The 18,382-nt window shown below is 38.4% G+C and overlaps 1 protein-coding gene across 1 annotated transcript in view; it reads right to left on the bottom strand.

Annotated features, from left to right (window-relative positions):
* Positions 1–18,382, bottom strand: part of myo7aa (myosin VIIAa) — a 44,412-nt gene that overhangs the window by 17,163 nt on the left and 8,867 nt on the right. The window contains exons 7-27 of the mRNA XM_053622769.1: positions 17,682–17,795; positions 17,216–17,369; positions 15,034–15,110; positions 14,546–14,665; positions 14,317–14,459; positions 13,967–14,177; positions 13,613–13,748; positions 13,138–13,244; positions 11,118–11,255; positions 10,815–10,973; positions 8,472–8,564; positions 7,743–7,837; positions 7,434–7,518; positions 6,667–6,885; positions 5,911–6,228; positions 5,171–5,374; positions 4,823–4,999; positions 3,316–3,405; positions 2,836–2,963; positions 448–574; positions 229–348 (exon numbers count right to left, since the gene is read on the bottom strand). Of these exons, the coding sequence (XP_053478744.1) occupies positions 229–348; positions 448–574; positions 2,836–2,963; positions 3,316–3,405; positions 4,823–4,999; positions 5,171–5,374; positions 5,911–6,228; positions 6,667–6,885; positions 7,434–7,518; positions 7,743–7,837; positions 8,472–8,564; positions 10,815–10,973; positions 11,118–11,255; positions 13,138–13,244; positions 13,613–13,748; positions 13,967–14,177; positions 14,317–14,459; positions 14,546–14,665; positions 15,034–15,110; positions 17,216–17,369; positions 17,682–17,795 (3,015 nt within the window). The remainder of the gene's footprint in view (positions 1–228; positions 349–447; positions 575–2,835; positions 2,964–3,315; positions 3,406–4,822; positions 5,000–5,170; positions 5,375–5,910; positions 6,229–6,666; positions 6,886–7,433; positions 7,519–7,742; positions 7,838–8,471; positions 8,565–10,814; positions 10,974–11,117; positions 11,256–13,137; positions 13,245–13,612; positions 13,749–13,966; positions 14,178–14,316; positions 14,460–14,545; positions 14,666–15,033; positions 15,111–17,215; positions 17,370–17,681; positions 17,796–18,382) is intronic.

Below are 18,382 nucleotides of genomic sequence, written 5' to 3'. Positions count from 1 at the left end.
TCTTAGTTGTTTGTCTGGACTGTTCACTGTAAAAGGTGCATCTTTTTCTTTCAGTAGGGAAAACACAGGCTACTGCTAAAGCAGAGAGAATTCTTTTAGTGCTTTAAAAAGTCTTCCCTTGAGAGACAGGATGTTTCAGACAGAAGCTATTTTTAAATACATAGAACAAAGTTATGTAGTGCCCCAGGTCTGGTTCTGCTAGAGTGAAAGATGAAGGAGTCATCCTACCTGCAGCTCGAGCCAGGAGGGCGGCTGTGTTCTCGTGCCATTCACAAACGTCCTCCTGAGCCTTTCCTCACAGTATGGGGCATATCCTGGAGGCCCTCCACTGATATAATTCCTCAGATACTGCATAAAGATATTTCATAATTTCATAATATATGCCCAGATGTATGCTATTAATAATTCAAATCCCTTAAGGTTTTTTTGTATATTGCCAGCGCTCACCTTCACAAACTTCTCAGTAGGTGAAAAGCAGCCCACACACAGGGACAGGAGGATCCAGCCTCGAGCGTGGCTGCTTTTGGACGGGTTCTGGTTCAGCTGCTTACAAATCTGACAGTAGATCTCATCTCTGTAGATCATAATAACAGTTTTCAGGGCCAACATTATAGAATTATTACAGTAAGATATGGCTCAAATTTATTTATCCTAATTATAGGTGGAATGAATAATAACAAATAAAGTGGTACAGTAAAAATAATATGATTACATATAATATAAATAAGACATGGACAAAGGGATCTTGATACTGAGAGCAATTCTTAAACAATACACTATATGGCCAAAATTTTGTGGACAACTGACCATCACATCTATATTCCCCACACTGTTGCCACAAAATTAGAAGCACGCAGTTGTATAGGATGTCTTTCTTTGATCTAGCATTACAATTTTTCTTCACTGGAACTACGAGGCCAAAAAACGTTCCAGCATGACAATGCCCCTGTGCACAAATACGGTTTGCCAAGGTTGGAGTGGAAGAACTCGACTGGTCTGCACAGAGCCCTGAACACCTCAACCCCACTGAACACCTCCGGAATTAACTGGAATGCAAAATGAGCCCCAGGCCTCCCCACCCAACATCAGTGTCTAACCTCACTAATGCTCTTGTGGTTGAATAAGCAAAAATCCAAACAGTCACTTTCCAAAATCTAGTGGAAAGTCTTCCCAGAAGAGAGGAGGCCATTATAACAGGAAAGGGGGACTAAATCTGGAATGGGAGGTTCAATAAGCACATATGAGTGTCATGGTCAGGTGTCCACAAACTTTTGGCTATACGATGTACATGTTTTTCAAGGGTGGCAACATGTTTACATTCATTTCAGATATTCATTTAAAGATGTTTTTTAAAAGAAAATTTGGTAACACTTTCTATAAAGGCTGTATAATGTATAATGACCTATGAATACATACATACACAGGCATTTTAGACATTGTCCTAATTACACTTTTTTGGGGTTATAATGCATTATGGATTGTTAACAGAAGGCCTAATGCTTGTTACACATTATCTCAACTATGAACCAAAGAAAGTCAGTCTCAGTTTGGATATTGCATTATAATACAGACTGACTGATTTATTTATCTTTAAACAAGTAACTGACTGTATATACATTTCATTTATGAGTGTAGATTATTGACAGATTATTGTGATATGATTCGAACTCGCAAACTTCCAGTGATAGGGCAAACATTTTTCTGTTGGATCGCTACTTATAAACGCATAAGAATTCTTATACCCCAGTGTTGTTTTATTCTTTATTCTGATTGGTCAGAAATTATTTTCTATAACAGCAGCTCTGTCAGTAGCTGTAATTTAAATGACAGGTTTATATAAAAACGCTCGTTCTAATACGTTATGGTTTGTTAAGTAACAACAAATTCACAGGAACTTGTGTGACGTGTGTTATTTAACAAAGAAAATTGTATTGCGATATGGTGAAGTTTTGTGTTAGGAGACATTTATTTAATATTTAAGGAAGGAGCCTCAGTGCTTCCTCCATGGGAGAGTCTTCAGGATAAAGGAGTGTGCGTTTCCCAGTTTGTCAAACACATGACAATATATAAATGTCAGTAACACGACAGTCTTAAAGATGTAGAGAGAAAGAAATTAGAGGCTGGTAAGGGAAGAACTGTTTATAACTGCTATAATGTAAGTGATAATAGGACATAACTTGTCAGAACATTACTTATGTAACTTTAAAAGGATAAAAAGCATGATGTGGCATTTGTTAATAAATTACTGGCAAATTGCTGAGGTATAAGTGGAATAAAACACTTGGGGACATGATATAAGACAATGCACTTCAGGGTGGTCATTACCTCTGATTTGCATTAGTATAATCTATAAAGTGTAGTGCATGTGCATAAATAATAACAACAATACCTATAATGCTTTATGAATGCATTATAACAGGTTATACATATTTTTATAATTTAATAGAGATATGACCTTCATAGGAATTCTTATTTATAAAAATATTTTTAAACGATGTCCTTATGAGAGTTTTTTTTTTTAGAGAAAGTCTAAATAGTTTTTTTAATTACAGTTGTTTACTTAAATGTTGGAATAATTGCGTGTAATGTTCATTTTATACAATCATCTTGCCCATGTTGTTGCCCATGTTGTAGTTTGATGTTAGTGGCTGCCACATTCCCTCTATGTGCTATTTACACTAATGTCATGGAACTGTATTACAGTAAAATTTCAATGCCCTTGCTAAGGTGTGAACATGACACGAAGGATAAACCATGGTGTTGTGTCTTTAGTGAGTAGGTAATTTAGGTCGATTTATAGAGCATGAGCTCTATATACGATGTTGCAGGTGTGACCTGAGTCCTGGTCGGAGGATGCCATTGCCGATGATAAAGTGAAGTTTCTCCAGGTTGGATGTGGGTCGGTCTTCGAGCATGCTGTTCCCGTGCATCGTGGACTCGCCATCATTCAGACGCTTGGTCACCTAGCGTAAATGTAAGCAAATGCAAGAATGTTAAAACACTCTTAACTGGACTTCTTTCTTTTCTTGTGAATCTACATGCTAGCCTTTATTCTTCAACCCTTAATTTTACAAATTATTATAATATTGCATGACAAGAAGGATAAGAAGGCATAATGAGATAATTTCTGTTCCATTAACAGCCAACATGTTCAGTATATATTGAAAGCCTCTGAAAATGTGCCTTCTAGGAAGCATGGCATATCTAATTAAGATAAAGAATGAAATCCACAGTGATAGAGAAAAGCACCGTGTGTGTGTGTGTGTGTGTGTCATACTGAGATGTCATGAGCATGCCGAGCACGTCGTCCCTCACCTCCTCAGTAATCTTTGACTTCTTCTTAAGCGTGAGGGACACTAGCTTGTGGCGCACACTGTTCTTCTTATGACTCTCAATGTGGGCATTCTGCAGGAAGGGGGACACAGATAAAGAGAAGCTTATAAATCATGAAGCAGCTAGACCGCAGCTCAAAGAACTGGGGCAGTGAAAACACCCTCACAGCAAGCCATACTTAAAAATAAATTTGACTTTTGCTGGTGATAATGAGAAAATGCTTCAGAGGTATGCACACAGAACTGCCAAGAAATCTCTCCAGCATCCATCCATCCATCCATTTTCCATACCGCTTTTCCTACACAGGGTCACGGGGGAGCCTGGAGCCTATCCCAGGGAACTAGGGGCATAAGGTGGAGGACACCGTGGACAGGGTGCCAACCCATCACAGGGCACAATCGCACAAACATCGGACAATTTAGAATTGCCAATAAGCCTACAACGCATGTCTGTGGACTTGGGGAGGAAACCGGAGTACACAGAGGGAGCCCCCAAGCCCCCGGAGAACATGCAAAATCCACACACACAGGACAGACGTGGGATTTGAACCCCCATGTGCTAACCACTAAGCCACCATGCCCGCTTTTTCCATCAAAAAAGTAGCATTTAATAAATTATTTGTCAAGTTATATAGCATTCTGTAGTGATGTAGTAAACATCAAAGTTTTGGGAAAATTCATAAATTTATATTGTAACGTTTATGCCATTTAAAACTATGATACCCAGTATGTATTACGAAAAATATCTTAGATATATTTATTGGAAATCCCCATCTTGTTCCTCAGTAAATTAACTGCATTAGCAGTGCAGCTTAATTGTAGCTTAGTCTACTAGTCTCAGAGCAAAATGTCGTTTTTTCTTTATCAAAACATGCAGCCAGGAGGATAAAAAACTGGAAATTGTGGTTAAAAATGGTTATAAAATGGCACTGTTGAATTCTCAAATATGTTTGGTCAGAAACTTTTGATTATTTTTTTATAACAGCAGCTCTAACAGTAGTGCTGACTGTAATTCAAATCATAGCTTTACATGAATGTGCTCCTTCTAACATGTTGTTGTTTCTATCATGGGAATTTGCAGGTGACCAAAATTGGAGAGAAAATGGGTATCTTTATATTACAAATGTATTCTAGAGATACTGGAGTACAAGTGTAATTCTTCTTCTTTTCAGTTAATTGGTTATTGCGTTACTTTAAGAAGGACTCAGGTCAGTTCCACTTGATTATTGGATTATCCATTGAATATGGATTTTTATCACTATTGCTATTTGGGCCTGTTTATCGACTCTGTTGTTTGGATTGTGGTGTGTTAGAGTGTGTTTGTGTGGATTTTTATTAAACTTATTGCACATGGATCCTTATACTCCGTATTTCGAATCATTTCAAACAAATAATGAGTATCATAATGATTTATAAAACCCACTTTAATACATTTAGCCTGCTGGGATGAATATAGACAAAACAAATTAACACGTTTTCCTTCCCCTCACCTCTCCCTCTCCCTGCAGAGCCTGCAGTTCCCTCTTGTAGGTCTTCTTGCCCAGCGTCTCGTAGATCTTGGTCATCACAGGGATTTTCTCACTGCCATCACTAATAGCTGTATGATATTTTGGTTCTGGGAGATCACCCATGAATCGGAGAATTGTGATCCACACTGCAAGCGCAGCCTGGAGGATGCAAAAACAAAAAACATAAACTTCATTTACTACAAATATTAAACACTGGAATAAAGCTGAACGAGGTACACCTGTAAATGTGCTACACATTGTCATCAAAATCACAGTTCTGTTGATCATGTGTGACTAAGAATGACAGAAGATGTCTAAAGCAGAACACACCAGCTGATCTCCCTCGTCCTCATGAAACAGTAAGGGCTGCTTGAGCGGCCGGCGCATGTACGTGTGAGTGCTGGTGCCCTGAAAGTAGGTGGCTGAGAATTTGGCAAACTTATATTCAGACAGATCTTCCTCCTCTTCCTCAGGGAGAGGAAGAGCTTCATCCAGATCCTCTTCCTCCACATTCCTTTGAGTCCGCTCCAGGTCCTAGTGCATCAACACACACACACTAAGATAGATAAATACATAGATGCACAGATAATAATTCCTTATAATTATATAGCGCTTTTCTAGACACTGAGAGCGCTTTACATTGTATGAGGAGAAATCTCCTCAACCACCACTAGTGTATAGCATTCTCCTGGATGATGCGACGGCAGCCATAGTGCGCCAGAACGCCCACCACACACCAGCTATTGGTGGAGAGGAGAGGAAAGTGACGTAAGTATTCAGGAATAGAAAAAGATAGAGAAAGACTGACAGACAGACAGGCAGATGGAAGGACAAATGAAAAGATGACAGAAAAACAGACAGATAGCAGACAGATGGCGAGAGAGACATACAAATAGACAAAAAAACAAATAGACAGATAGATAGATAGATAGATAGATAGATAGATAGATAGATTTCATAAATTAAAATTTATGAAAATGTTTTGCCAATTATAGCAGTAACAAAAATCACCTCTCTCTCAAATAAAATCTCATCATAACCTATCCTGACCAGAAGAGGGTGCTCTTCACCTCAAACCCAGCTGGTGCCTGGCCCTCCAGCCCAGGGAAAGAGTTAGTGGTACCCAGGAAGCCGAACATCTTATCCACCATGTCAGAGTCGTTGACGGGCTCATGACGAGCTCTCTCCATTTGCTCCAGCATCTCCTTTTTCCTGCGCGCCTCCTCCTTCTCCTTCTTCTCCCGCTCCGCGTCCTCTCGTGCCAGCTGGGCCAGTCGCTCCTGGTGTTTGCGCTCGGCCTCGGCTTTGGCCCGCTTAGCACTCATCTGGTACCTGAGCTTCTCCTCCTCAGCCAAGCGCATCTTCTCTGCATCCAGTCTACGCTTGTACTGAGCGACAGGAGGAATGATGAGGAGAAATAGAGAGTGATGAGGAGGAGAAGAGAAGATAATTATTTCCAGTCAATATGCTCATGTATATGGCTCATAAATTATTACTGATTTATTTCATTATTTACCAAAAACTACTACATTTAGGGTAGAATTTTGCTAAAAAAAACAGTTCTCTATAGTGACATCAGAACTTTGGACCCTACTGTATATAAATCTAGTAAATAAGTGCACTTTATCTCACTAATAAGAAACTGAAATGTAGTGTAGTGAGTACTACATCACATTTTAACAACCTCTATATATTCTTTATGTACCCATAAGCTCATAATTCTCAGAGCTCTTGGGTAAGTGATTTTCACTGCAGTGAACCACCAAAATCCCTGATTATTGGTTTGTGTATCTGTTTCTGTGTCTGATGTTGTGTTCTCTGCTTACCTCTCCTTTGAGTCTGTGGTATAAACGGCGAGCGATCATGCCCCTAGTATAGGCCTGGATGGTGATGACGGCCCAGAGACGGTGTCTGAAGGCCCGGCGCACCATACAGCCTCTACAGCGAGCCTGGAACAGGGTCATCCTCTGCCGGGTCACATGGTAAGTCTGATAGAGCTTCCTGGAGCGGTACAGGGCCTGGAGCCGTGAGAACCCGGCACGCATCTGCAACACAGGAAGTAGTTAGTCAAGTCTATCATAGGGTCAGGTTGCTGTTGGCATCAAGTGGGAGCATATCAAAGGGACTGACTGAGCAAATAAGAACTGATGAAGCCCCTCGGATTAGTGTTGAGACTTTCTAATACTATCAGACCCCCTCATCTTAAAGACTTCTAGACTGATGTTTTTTATTCCTACACAGCATTTCATATTTTCTTAATATGTACAGTAATTGGGTGTTTATGCTTGATTTTAGCTAGCATGAATTAGTCATCAATAATAATCAACCGTCTAGCTGGTTGTAATATTTTGGTACTCACAGGTATTTCCTAATAGTAGCTAGTCTCTAATATATAAATATCCACACTGTCATCTATTCAATTTAAAATTGTTTTTTAACCACCCTAGACATTACTTTGTGTCTCACTTTAAAGTGAAACTTACCTTAAACTTAAACATCACAACAGTGACAGGCCCAGACTCACTGTTACCCATTAGCTTAAGTTGTACATGAATTACTAAATAATAAACTCAAAGAGGTTACAGAGACTCACCGCCCCATAGTTCTTCCGACAGCAGTAACCCCTCCAAGTCTTCTGGATCATAAGAGCTGATTTCTTAATTTTCAAGAAGTTAGACCTATTGAAACAATAACAGTTGTGCAACAGGAAATGGTCAGTACCATTCCAAAGGACCTCCTGGATAGTTTTGTGTTTCCTTTGGTTAATATGCTTTACCCAGTTCATTTGGGTAGGATTTGCTCATTTCCTAATATGTTAGAATTCAAAAAGAAGAAAACAGGCAGTGCATGGGATCAAGAGCAAGGTTGTGAAATTTGCACAGTTATTTTCTGAACAGCTTACCTGTCTTTGAAACCTCGGACGACTTTCTGAATAAGAATGACTTTGTCAGTGATGGCTTTGTCTCTCTCAATCTCCAAAAGCATATCATGATGGTCCTGTCAAAAAATAAGGCCATGTCATTTTACTGGAAATACAAATACGGTACAGTATTCACCGGAGAAGAAAAGGATTTCCTATGAAGCACTACAGCTTAATCTAAATAACAATTTAATGCATTTTCCCAGCAGACTTGTATTACATTTTCCTTTATCCTGATCTAATGGTGTCACTTCCTGTTAGGAAGTATTGGCAATGCCCTCCCTTTACTCCCACAGTGAGGGACTTCCTGTTTCAGACAGCTGAAAACCTTGATAAAGCAACAGAGTGGAAAACTGTCCATGGCACCAGGGAAATGGACAAACGTTCTGCTGACCTTTGACCTCTGGCTCAAGTTTCTTTCCGGACAGCAAAAAAACAAAACAGAACACCACTAGAGCAGAGCACCACATGACTGTTCAAGGTCACCTGACCACAGGAATGAGCAGGCGTTTCCACACCTGCCTCCAGTTTGTTAGTTAAAATAAATAAATAAATAAACATTTCTATTTAGCTACCCATATTTCATAAAGCAGCATTCTAGTAATCATTGTTACGAAATGCTTCTGCTTGTAACGTCACACAGACTGTATCTTTTTTTATGAATCCATTTCATAACTAGTACCTTCTAAATGTACTGTAGTTTTGACATACCTTCAGGAAGATCTTGGTCTTTCCCATCTGCCAGTCATCGTCTCTGCCAAGGACAGCCTCAGCAATTCTCTGGCAGGTCCCTCTCAGGTCCTCCTTAATGAGAACAATCATCAGTTCGGTGTCCTGAAACGTGTGTTTACTGCAACTACTGAATCTTATGGAAATATTAACTTCAGGACCAGAAGACTGGAGTCATATGTTGTCGATTTAATGTTATACTGTATATTCAATTCAGCTAGGGCTTTTAACAATGGACATTATCACAAACCAGCTTTAGAGAAATCTGGATATAAAATTAATATTTAAATATTTTTATTCATCCCTAATGACCAAGCCAGAGGGGACGATGGCAAGGTAAAACTTCCTGAGACAACAAGAGGAAGAAACCTTGAGAGGAACCAGACTCAAAAGGGAACCCATCCTCATCTGGGAGACAACGGATGGTGCAATTATAAACATTTCTCTTCTATAACTGTATACTATGGAGTCAAAAAGTGCTAACTGTGTTAACAGGAACTTAAGTTTGAGCATCCTTTAAGTCTATCGTTTCAAACTGAAGTTATCAACTGTTCAATGACTACGTTTACATGCACATCAAATTCTGCTTAAGGTCTATATTCGGGTTGCAGCCATATATTTATAGGCGATATTTATATGCGTACAGGCATCGGAATATTCCTGTATACACGGTTGTTGTAAGTATGCTGATCTACACATGTGCTTTTACTTTCCCGCTGTTATTTCCCGGGAGATTCATGATGCTACCCACAATTCTTTGCAGACTGAGCATGTGCATATATCTCCTTTCAGTGGATTTTCTGAATAAGGTGTTTACATGCAACAAATATCCGATTAAACCTGACATATTCCAAGAGCAGGAATAAGAATTTGGGGAATCATACTATTGTCTTAATCTGAATCGGGCAATCGGATTGCGGTGTATACGCGACTGACAAATTCCAGTTAATATTGAAATATTGATGTGCATGTAAACCTAGTCAATGATGGAGACTTGAGTGTAAACTGGAAACAGCAGCAGCAAGTGATTGTCACTTTTTATATTATTATAAATATATCAATTGTTATTCTCTTGAAGTAATTCAGTCACTCAACCAAAGGGCTCTATTTGTCTTAAAGAGTATTAAATGTCCAGTACTTTAGTTCTAAGGGATGTACCAACCCTATGTTGGTATCAAATCAATGCTGGTCAGAAAATCTGGTCAGAAAATTTCCCCATCCCTCCAAAAGTACCTGATTAACCAAGCTTCTTTAATATTGCACTGGAGCTATGAGGCTAATGGGCCAAGTAATTGACATCCCATCCAAAGTCTATTTAGTATATATCTGCCTCAAAACACTTCCAGGTCTTCAGTCCTGCAGGTTTGCTGATGAGGCCAGAGTGTAAACATACTATAATCTATAAACATAAACAAAACTAATGTGATGGGTGCAGCCATTTTGGACAACCAGAATCACTTGGCAATACAGTTTGGTACCACTGAGACCACTAGACCCTGCCTCCCACAATTTACTGGAAATTATGCACATGATTATGTAGTTCCACTTTGAAAATAAATTTGTAAATATGAACTTACTATGTATTTATACCAAAAAATATTTTGGTTACCCAACTAACAAAAATGACACAACTCAACATAATCTTGCACAAATAACTGCAAGAAAAAAAAATGTTTTTCAAAATTTTGAGACAATTCAGAATTTTTAGATAATATGTCAACATTTTGAGACAAAACATCAGATTTTTGAGATAATAAGTCAAAACAATTTGAGATAAGTCAAATGTTGAGATAATAAGTTAGAGTTCTGAGATAATGAAAAAATAATAATAAGATAATAAGGCAGACTTTTGAGATAATAAAGAAATATTTTTAGATAATAAATCAGTATTTTGAATAATGAGTCAGTTTTGAGATAATAAATCAGGATTTTGAGGTAATAATTTAACATTCCGATATACTGCTGCTGGTGGATATGGGCTTCCATACCTGGTTTATCAATTATATCTAGGGTTAAAGTTGTCTACTTAAATTTTGGCCAAACTACTGCCTTAGTCGTCATAAGCTCAAATAAAAAATTGCAACCGAGATGTTCTTGTATCAAGAACTTTTAAACTGCTTTGCCATTATTACATAAAAAAAACAACATTCTACCAGTATAGAGTAGTATAGAGCTTTGGCCCTTGATCCCAGCTATTGCATCAATGTCGTTTTGAAAATGAAAAATTGAGATTGGTGCATCCCTTTTTAAAACACATTCAAAATGTCTTGTATGACTGAAAGCATTTATTCCGCATCAACTCAGAATTCATGTGTCATTATTTACCTGTTTGTAGGAAGGTTTCACTCCAGGCATGAGGACACGATACCGATCCACAAACTCCACAAAAGTGTAGCGGATGGGGTATCCAGCCCGCCGGATCCGAATTGTTTCCATCATTCCTGAGTAGCGGAGCTGCCTGACACACAGCTCCCTGTCAAAGAGCTGGGAGGACAGGATTACTCTTAATTACTCTACATGAAGGAGGACGAGCAAAGGGAGGCTAGGAACACAAATGCACATCCTTGCTTGTTTACCATCCTCACCACACATTAATTCCCCAGTCATTTCCACTGACTTTGCACTCACCATGGGCTTCTTGTACTCGTTGGGTTTGATGCAGCGGACAAAGAAGGGCTGACACACACTCAGTGTGCGCATCAGCAACTCCAGAGAGCGTTTAAACTGACTGCTCAGAGTTGGGGAACGCTTTCTCGTCTCCGCCCCCTGAACACCAGGAAACACACACACACAAAGATACACAAAAAAAGAAAGTCAGGAATGGTGGAAAGCACATCAAGAGGATCTTTTTAACCCCTTTCTGACCTCTGACTCTCTCTGTCCTTCTCTCTCTTCCTTTACCAGAACCCCATTTCTAGTTCTGAAAAGTTCATTCTTTTTAAACAGGAAACAGTTTGATTTCAGAAGATTGTTCAGATTATTTGTTTATTTTAGGGTCACAGACAACAAAAGAGGTCAGGGTGAGAACTTAAATTCTGAGAATGAATAAACCTAAAAAAGCAAGAAAAAAATTGTTGGTAAAATAATATTTTCTATATATTTTATATTTTACTGTGTGATACTATGTATCATTGTCATTGAAAACACTAACAGAGTTCAAAATGTCTCCATAAAAATATTCAGATAGCTCAGTTTAAGTCCAGAGAGGTCACTAAGTATTAGGGGGCCAAGCACCGAAGGTGCATAGACACCCTATTGTTATTCTACCTTTTCTTCTTCTTCTTCTTCTAGCTATGTTGTCTATGGCAGCCCATAGAACCGTCTGGTAAAAAGTTGTGAAATTTGGCTCACTGATTGGGGAGGGTCTAAGGAACATAAGGACCAAATTTGGGCCAAGTGCTGCCAATTGGCCTAATTTGGGAGAACATTTATGGGCATAAATTTTTAATCATGTGTCCAAATGTAAAAGCCAGACACGCATGAATTCCCTAGGTCGAGTCGAGTTCAACGCATCCTATGATGTCAATTATTATTAATTAAACCCTGGGAATTGATATGGAGTATTTCCCCTTTGCTACTCTAACAGCCTCCACCCATCTCAGAAGGCTTTTCACTAGATTTTGGACTCTGTGGCTGTGGGAGTTTGTGCTCATTCAGCCACAAGAACACAAGACGTCATGCACTGATGTTGGGTGAGAAGGCCTGGTGCAAACTTGGCATTCCAATTCATCCCAAAGGTGTTCAGTGGGGTTGCAGTGGGTTTACAGTATTATCTGGATGTAATAAGAGTAATATCATTTCTCAGTGGCGTTTTGATACATATAGTAAAACTCATCAGTGTAAAGAATAGGAGTTGTGAGAATTTATTCAGATTGTAAAAACAACAGCATTAGCATTCCAATCTGGAAATGAAGATGTTTATAGATGTGAACATAAAACACAGGTTGAAACTAAAATCAAGTCTCCACTACAGGTTGTGGGATGGAATGAGGTTTCAGTAAGTGATGAGTAGAACGGTGTGGTGACATGGGATGAGGTTAGTTTTCTGGTTGAAATGCTGCAAAACAAAAACTGGGACAACTACATAAAATGTCACGAAAAGTGAGTGGCTGATGAGGCTGGAATTTTCAGTTCCAGTGTTACCTTGGGAGGAGGCGTGGCACTGTGCACTGAGCCACACAGAAACTGGCACACACATTTAGCAAAGAGAGAAATAATTTCAGAACACAGAGCAATCCAACAAATACAGAAACATTTAAGAATTTGAAGCGATTTGTTCCATTATGAGCACATGAAAGTATGCTTATTATACAGTATGTGATATTTAAGGAAAAAGGGTGGTATCATATGGCCCAAAGCAAAGCAGAGTTACAGTTAACACCCCAAAAGTTGACTATTTTCTAATAACATCATGCCGCATAATGTTTTATTTCTCTTATACCACAGAAATGTGGCAACAATTGCAATGTTTTGTTTAATAATGAATAGCTCATCATTCTTTTTAACCATTTATAGTTATGTTTAATGTTGTGGAACATCTGCAAGACAATTTAATTCCACTTATCCCATATACTGTAGATAGATAGATAGATAGATAGATAGATAGATAGATAGATAGATTTACAGACAGATAGATAGATGTCATTACCATCGCAACATCAGCTTGAAAGATCTGCTTGATAAACTTGTTTTTGGATGAATGAACCAGCTGAATGATGTCACCATGAAGGGTGTCTCTGTTCTTCTCTAGAAAACCTGCACACATTTTTATGAATATGTTTATCTATTTATCACACAAATGAATATGTTTATCTATCACCACACATTTAAAGTAGTTATAATAATGAGTACAACACTGTGGTAGTGAAATCTGAAAAAGTTACTGGGACAATCTGGCAAAAAATAAAATTTGCACAGATTTTCTCTTGTAGCTGGAGTTTATAAGATGAGACATGTTATGTGTCTATAGGTGTATAGTGTATGGTGTTGTACTTTTAAGTTAATGCTGCTTATGAGGGAGCTTAGAGCCACCAGTTTAGCATCATGTGACTCAGAAATAGTGTTATGTTCGTTATAGTGTTATTATAGTGTTATAGAGCGAAGAGTGCTTAGGAGTTCCTGACCTCTGGTCTCATAGTAGACGATGCCGGCGAAGTGCTGGATGCCGAATTGCGTCTCGTAGCTGTTCTTGGGTGGGATGTAGTTTGTGTTGAGCTTGTGTTGAGAGTTTAGTTTGTTCAGCATGGTGGTGTCCGTGCCCTGCATAGAAGTTAATAAAACCTTATTAAACATCTCTCTCTTTCACGTTCATTTTTCTCTTTCACGTTCTAGTTCTTATGTACTTTTCTCTGTCTAGGAAACTGTTCAGTCTCTTTCCCTGTTCTATCCATCTTTATCTAGATCTATTTCATTCTCTCCCTCACTAAGTTTCTTGTTATCTCTCTCCTTCTTTGTCTCCTTTCCTCTGTCTTTCTCACCTTGGGGAACTTGCTCTCCTCGTCGATAAGTGAGATAATGTTCATGGGTTTGATGGCGATCATGTCCAGTGCGTCCTGGTTGTCAGTGAACTCGATGTGCTGCCAGTTGATGTTCTCCAGGTTGTACTCCTCCTGCTCCAGCTTGAAGACATGCCGCACAAAGAACTGTTGCAGGTTTTCATTGGCAAAGTTGATGCAAAGCTGCTCGAAGCTACAGAGGAAGAAAAAAAAAATGTCAAGAACAAGTCTGTCATATGACCTGCTTTGGTTATCCCTAGTTGCTATAACCATGCAACTGAATTCTGTTATTAATACTATTTGTAATATGCATTAAGTGACCCATTAACTACCTGTTGACTGTAAAATTCTCAAAGCCAAAGATGTCCAGCAGGCCAATGGACCTGCGCACCGCTTTAGGCTCATGAGACGGAGGCTTGTAGATGGCTGCATTAATCTTTTCAACGATCCACACAAACAGACGTCCATATATTCCCTATAAAAGAGAAAAACATGTTCATACATCAGCGTATACACAGTGGAGTGGTGTAAAGGAGGCAAGAAGAAAGGAGGGACGTTCACCTTCACAAAAGCGTCTCGAACATCCAAGGCCTGCTCCATGCTCAGAGGAGTGGACACCGTCTCTCCCCGAGTGATGATGGTGCGACTGGTCAGGCAGTTCATTAAGTCCTTAGAGTCAACCTGTTATAAAAAGGGGGGGGGGGGGAATCATCTTTCAGAGATCAATGAGTGTTTTATAAACAAGAAAGAAATATCTCAGAATTACTCAAGATAAGCAGTATGTAACATTATGAGTGTTTTTTTATTATTATTAATTCATTTGAACAAAGTCTAACCAGGATCAGGCTGAGTGACGTGTGTGATCACTGCCCTGTCAGTAGGTGGCACTTAAACCCATCCTTCTGTCCTCATGTTCTAGTCACCCAGTTCAGCTTACAAAACCTCTCTTAATCCTGCTACTACACCAACAACAGCCTGGCAAACACCAGACTTTATACACACACACACACACACACACACTAAGATAATACAATAAATATAAAAGTTACCTCTAACAGCTTTGCAGCTATGGAAAGCTCAGCAGATCGTACCACCTCACAGGCATCCAGGTTATCATAAGTACGGGCTGGGCATTACAAACAAAAGTTCATTCAACATATTTATTACTATATAAGTTTCTGTAAAGTCTGAATTTATAAATCATTGTAACTGTGCTTATAATTCTGTACTTTGTACTTATAACAATGTATTGTAATAAAACTTATGAACTTTAAGGATTCCTCATAAAGCTCTAATACAGTATTAGTTTATTGTTTTTTGACTATACTTTTTTGAATAAAAAAAAGGTAAATATTTTAAACTGCAGTAACATGTTTGGGGTGGGAGATAAGTGAGTCACCCTGACAATCCATCCATCCATTTTCTGTACCGCTTATCCTACACAGGGTCTCAGGGAGCCTGGAGCCTATCCCAAGGTGGGGTACCAACCAATCGCAGGGCACAATCACACACACATTCACGCACTAAGGACAATTTCAGAGATGCCGATCAGCCTACAGCGCATGTCTTTGGACTGGGGGAGGAAACCGGAGTATGAGGAGGAAACCCTCGAAGCACGTGGAGAACATGCATATTAGTGAATAATTTGTTGTGTTTGGAGTGTTTTTGTGTATTTTATTATTTCATACTGTATCACATTCATCCACCAATCTGTGTATTTAGCAAGCAGACATAATAGTTTTATTTTCTTTTACCTAATGCTCAGTAAACGTGACAATCACGTCAGTCTGCCCCTTTATTATTATTTACGCTCATAAAACTAATTATTAGAGATGCACCGATGTATCGGCCGATAAAGGCTATTTTTTCCGCTATCGGCCGATACTTTAGAAACATCCGATGATCAGGGCCGATTATATCCGGTCAATAAAAAGAGGGTGGGAAAACAAATCGATTTCGTGCTGTGTGTAAAGATGTCTCTTTTTTGCAGTTTACAAAACTGCAGTTTGTAAACTCTGTAATCTCTGCACCGCTAAAATTTTACGGGTAACGGGAGTTCGCCCATCCCCCACCCCCCAGCCCGCCCACCACCCCTCGTGCTGAATTAAAGGCCCAGTACACCATTGAAAGATTTAAATGAGTGACAAAAAAAGCCAGATATTGACAGAAAAATATTTGTAGAGTAGTATATTTCATATGCAGTTAATATTAATGAGTATTTTAATATTAATCATCAACAACAAAAAAAGTTTTATATTAGGCCTATATATTACCAGTTTGATGTTCAGTGATGAAGTAGAAATGCTTTTGTTTGTGGTGAGTGAATGTGAGACTATCAGGAGGTTTTTTAAAATTCAGTCAATTAATTCTGTTAATATGAATTAATAACATTCAATAAGATCAGAAATCTTACTTTAATCTTCAGAATTTAGTTCATGTGTTCATGTTAATTAGAGTAATGTGTTTTCTGTTCATGAGACCAGTTACTGTGAAACAACTTGTTGAAATGGAGACAATAAACTTTTTACTTGCATTTCCTTCAGAATTGTGGAATTAATTATTATTAATCTAAAAGAAGGCATAAAAGGCAGAACTATCGGTATCGGCCGATATCACTCTGAATAATTGGTTAACGTATCGGCTGAGAAATTTAGTATCTGTGCATCTCTACTAATTATATCCTCAGAGTCATGAATATTTGGACGCCATCCCCTGTATATAAGTACACTATCGGTGACCCTACTATTTAGGCAAAGTACTTAGTGATTAGTACTCTATTTGGAACACAGCCTTGAATTTGCATTGAATGTGTATTATCTGGCACTTGCAGCCATGAGATAATGAATTATGCAGCACAACTCATATTACAAATTAATCTTCTACAAGAAGCAGCTTTCTATTACAGAGAGACAAATTCTAAAATTTACATCCAACAGCTTTAAAATTACAGATGCATGGATGATGTCCATGCTATACCGTGACAATTAATCATAAATCACATTATCATATTGTCATATCTGCCAGCATCCTACATCCTTAGATCCTTATTACCATTCTTTCTAAAGCCCTTTTAGATTTTTTGACTTTCCCATAGGCTTTTAAAATATTATCTATTTAAAATATTTTCCCTTAGTAGTGCATATGTATGACACCCACATTCTGTGTCAGTAAACTAGCTGTTTACAAAGCTGTTATAGCTACTGTGTGTGTGTGCGTGTGCATGTGTGAGACCTTCATATCTGAGGTTGCCCATATGCAGAATGGAGGCCAACAGTTTAGAGATCTCCCAGTTCTCTGTGTCTGTAAACATGAGCACCTTCATGGCTGAACGGATGTTGGAATACTCCTTCTGGTCATCACGGCCATCACACACAGTGCACTTTCCCTGAAGGGAAGGGTAAGGAAACAGAGAATAAGCTGTCTACAAGTAGACAATACTGTCTTTATTATTATTATTATTATTATTATTATTATTATTATTATTATTATTATTTTACTATAGTCCGTTCTTATTTCTCACTGTAGAAATCTCTTTCCAGTCTCTTTTTCCCCAGCCCCGCAACCTTCCTGCACATTCTATCTAATCATTTTCTAAAAGGTAAGGTAAAATGTTCTATGTAGTCAAGACAGGGTTTTTGTGTATGTGTGAATGAGAAAAGCAGTCATGATGGATAGCACTAGTAATATCTTCACTTACAATAGTGAGGTAGGTGTAATCTGTTGCTTTGCCCAGGCCAAGTTTCTTCTTCTGGTCTGGAGTCATGCCTTTCAGCATGCAGTAAAAAATATGGTAGTTCCTCTCATCCTGGGCCTAGTGAAGAGAACAAAGGAACAACAATCAACAACTGAACCGGAATAGTTTGAGAGGAAAATAAACTGTGGATTGGTACAGGTGGGTCTAACTGGTGAGCTTTCTTTGTTTCAGTTTGCAGAACTTAATTTTATTCAATGCCTGAACTTCTACAGTTCCTCAACCTCGGCTACGTCATTCAAGTTCATAACTGGTCTCAATTATGCCAGATGCCCTGTGGAAATTCTGACAAGCTTTCTATCTAATGTGACTAAGTAAGCTAGGGAACTACCTTTCAAAAGAATAATGTCTTTTGTAATGGGCATAAAATTTTTTGTATTTGAAAAATGTATTATTATTTTTGGAGACCCCAGAAGAGATACAGTATGTTGCCCTGTGCATGCAAAAATATATTTATGATTGTAGTTGATGATCTATGATTGTGTATGATGTTTTTTAGCCATTATGTTAATGATTATGACCATTTACAAATATGACTTAAAATTCCAAATTCTCATCAGAAATTCTGTCTGGTCAACGTATTTTAGCTAACTGGCTCACATATACATGAATGTATATATATGTATGTATATTATATATATATATAT

The sequence above is a fragment of the Ictalurus furcatus genome, chromosome 4, assembly GCF_023375685.1.
Source record: "Ictalurus furcatus strain D&B chromosome 4, Billie_1.0, whole genome shotgun sequence".
Lineage (NCBI taxonomy): Eukaryota > Metazoa > Chordata > Actinopteri > Siluriformes > Ictaluridae > Ictalurus > Ictalurus furcatus.
Note: the sequence above shows the minus strand (reverse complement) of the source record. Positions and strands in the feature narration are given on the sequence as shown.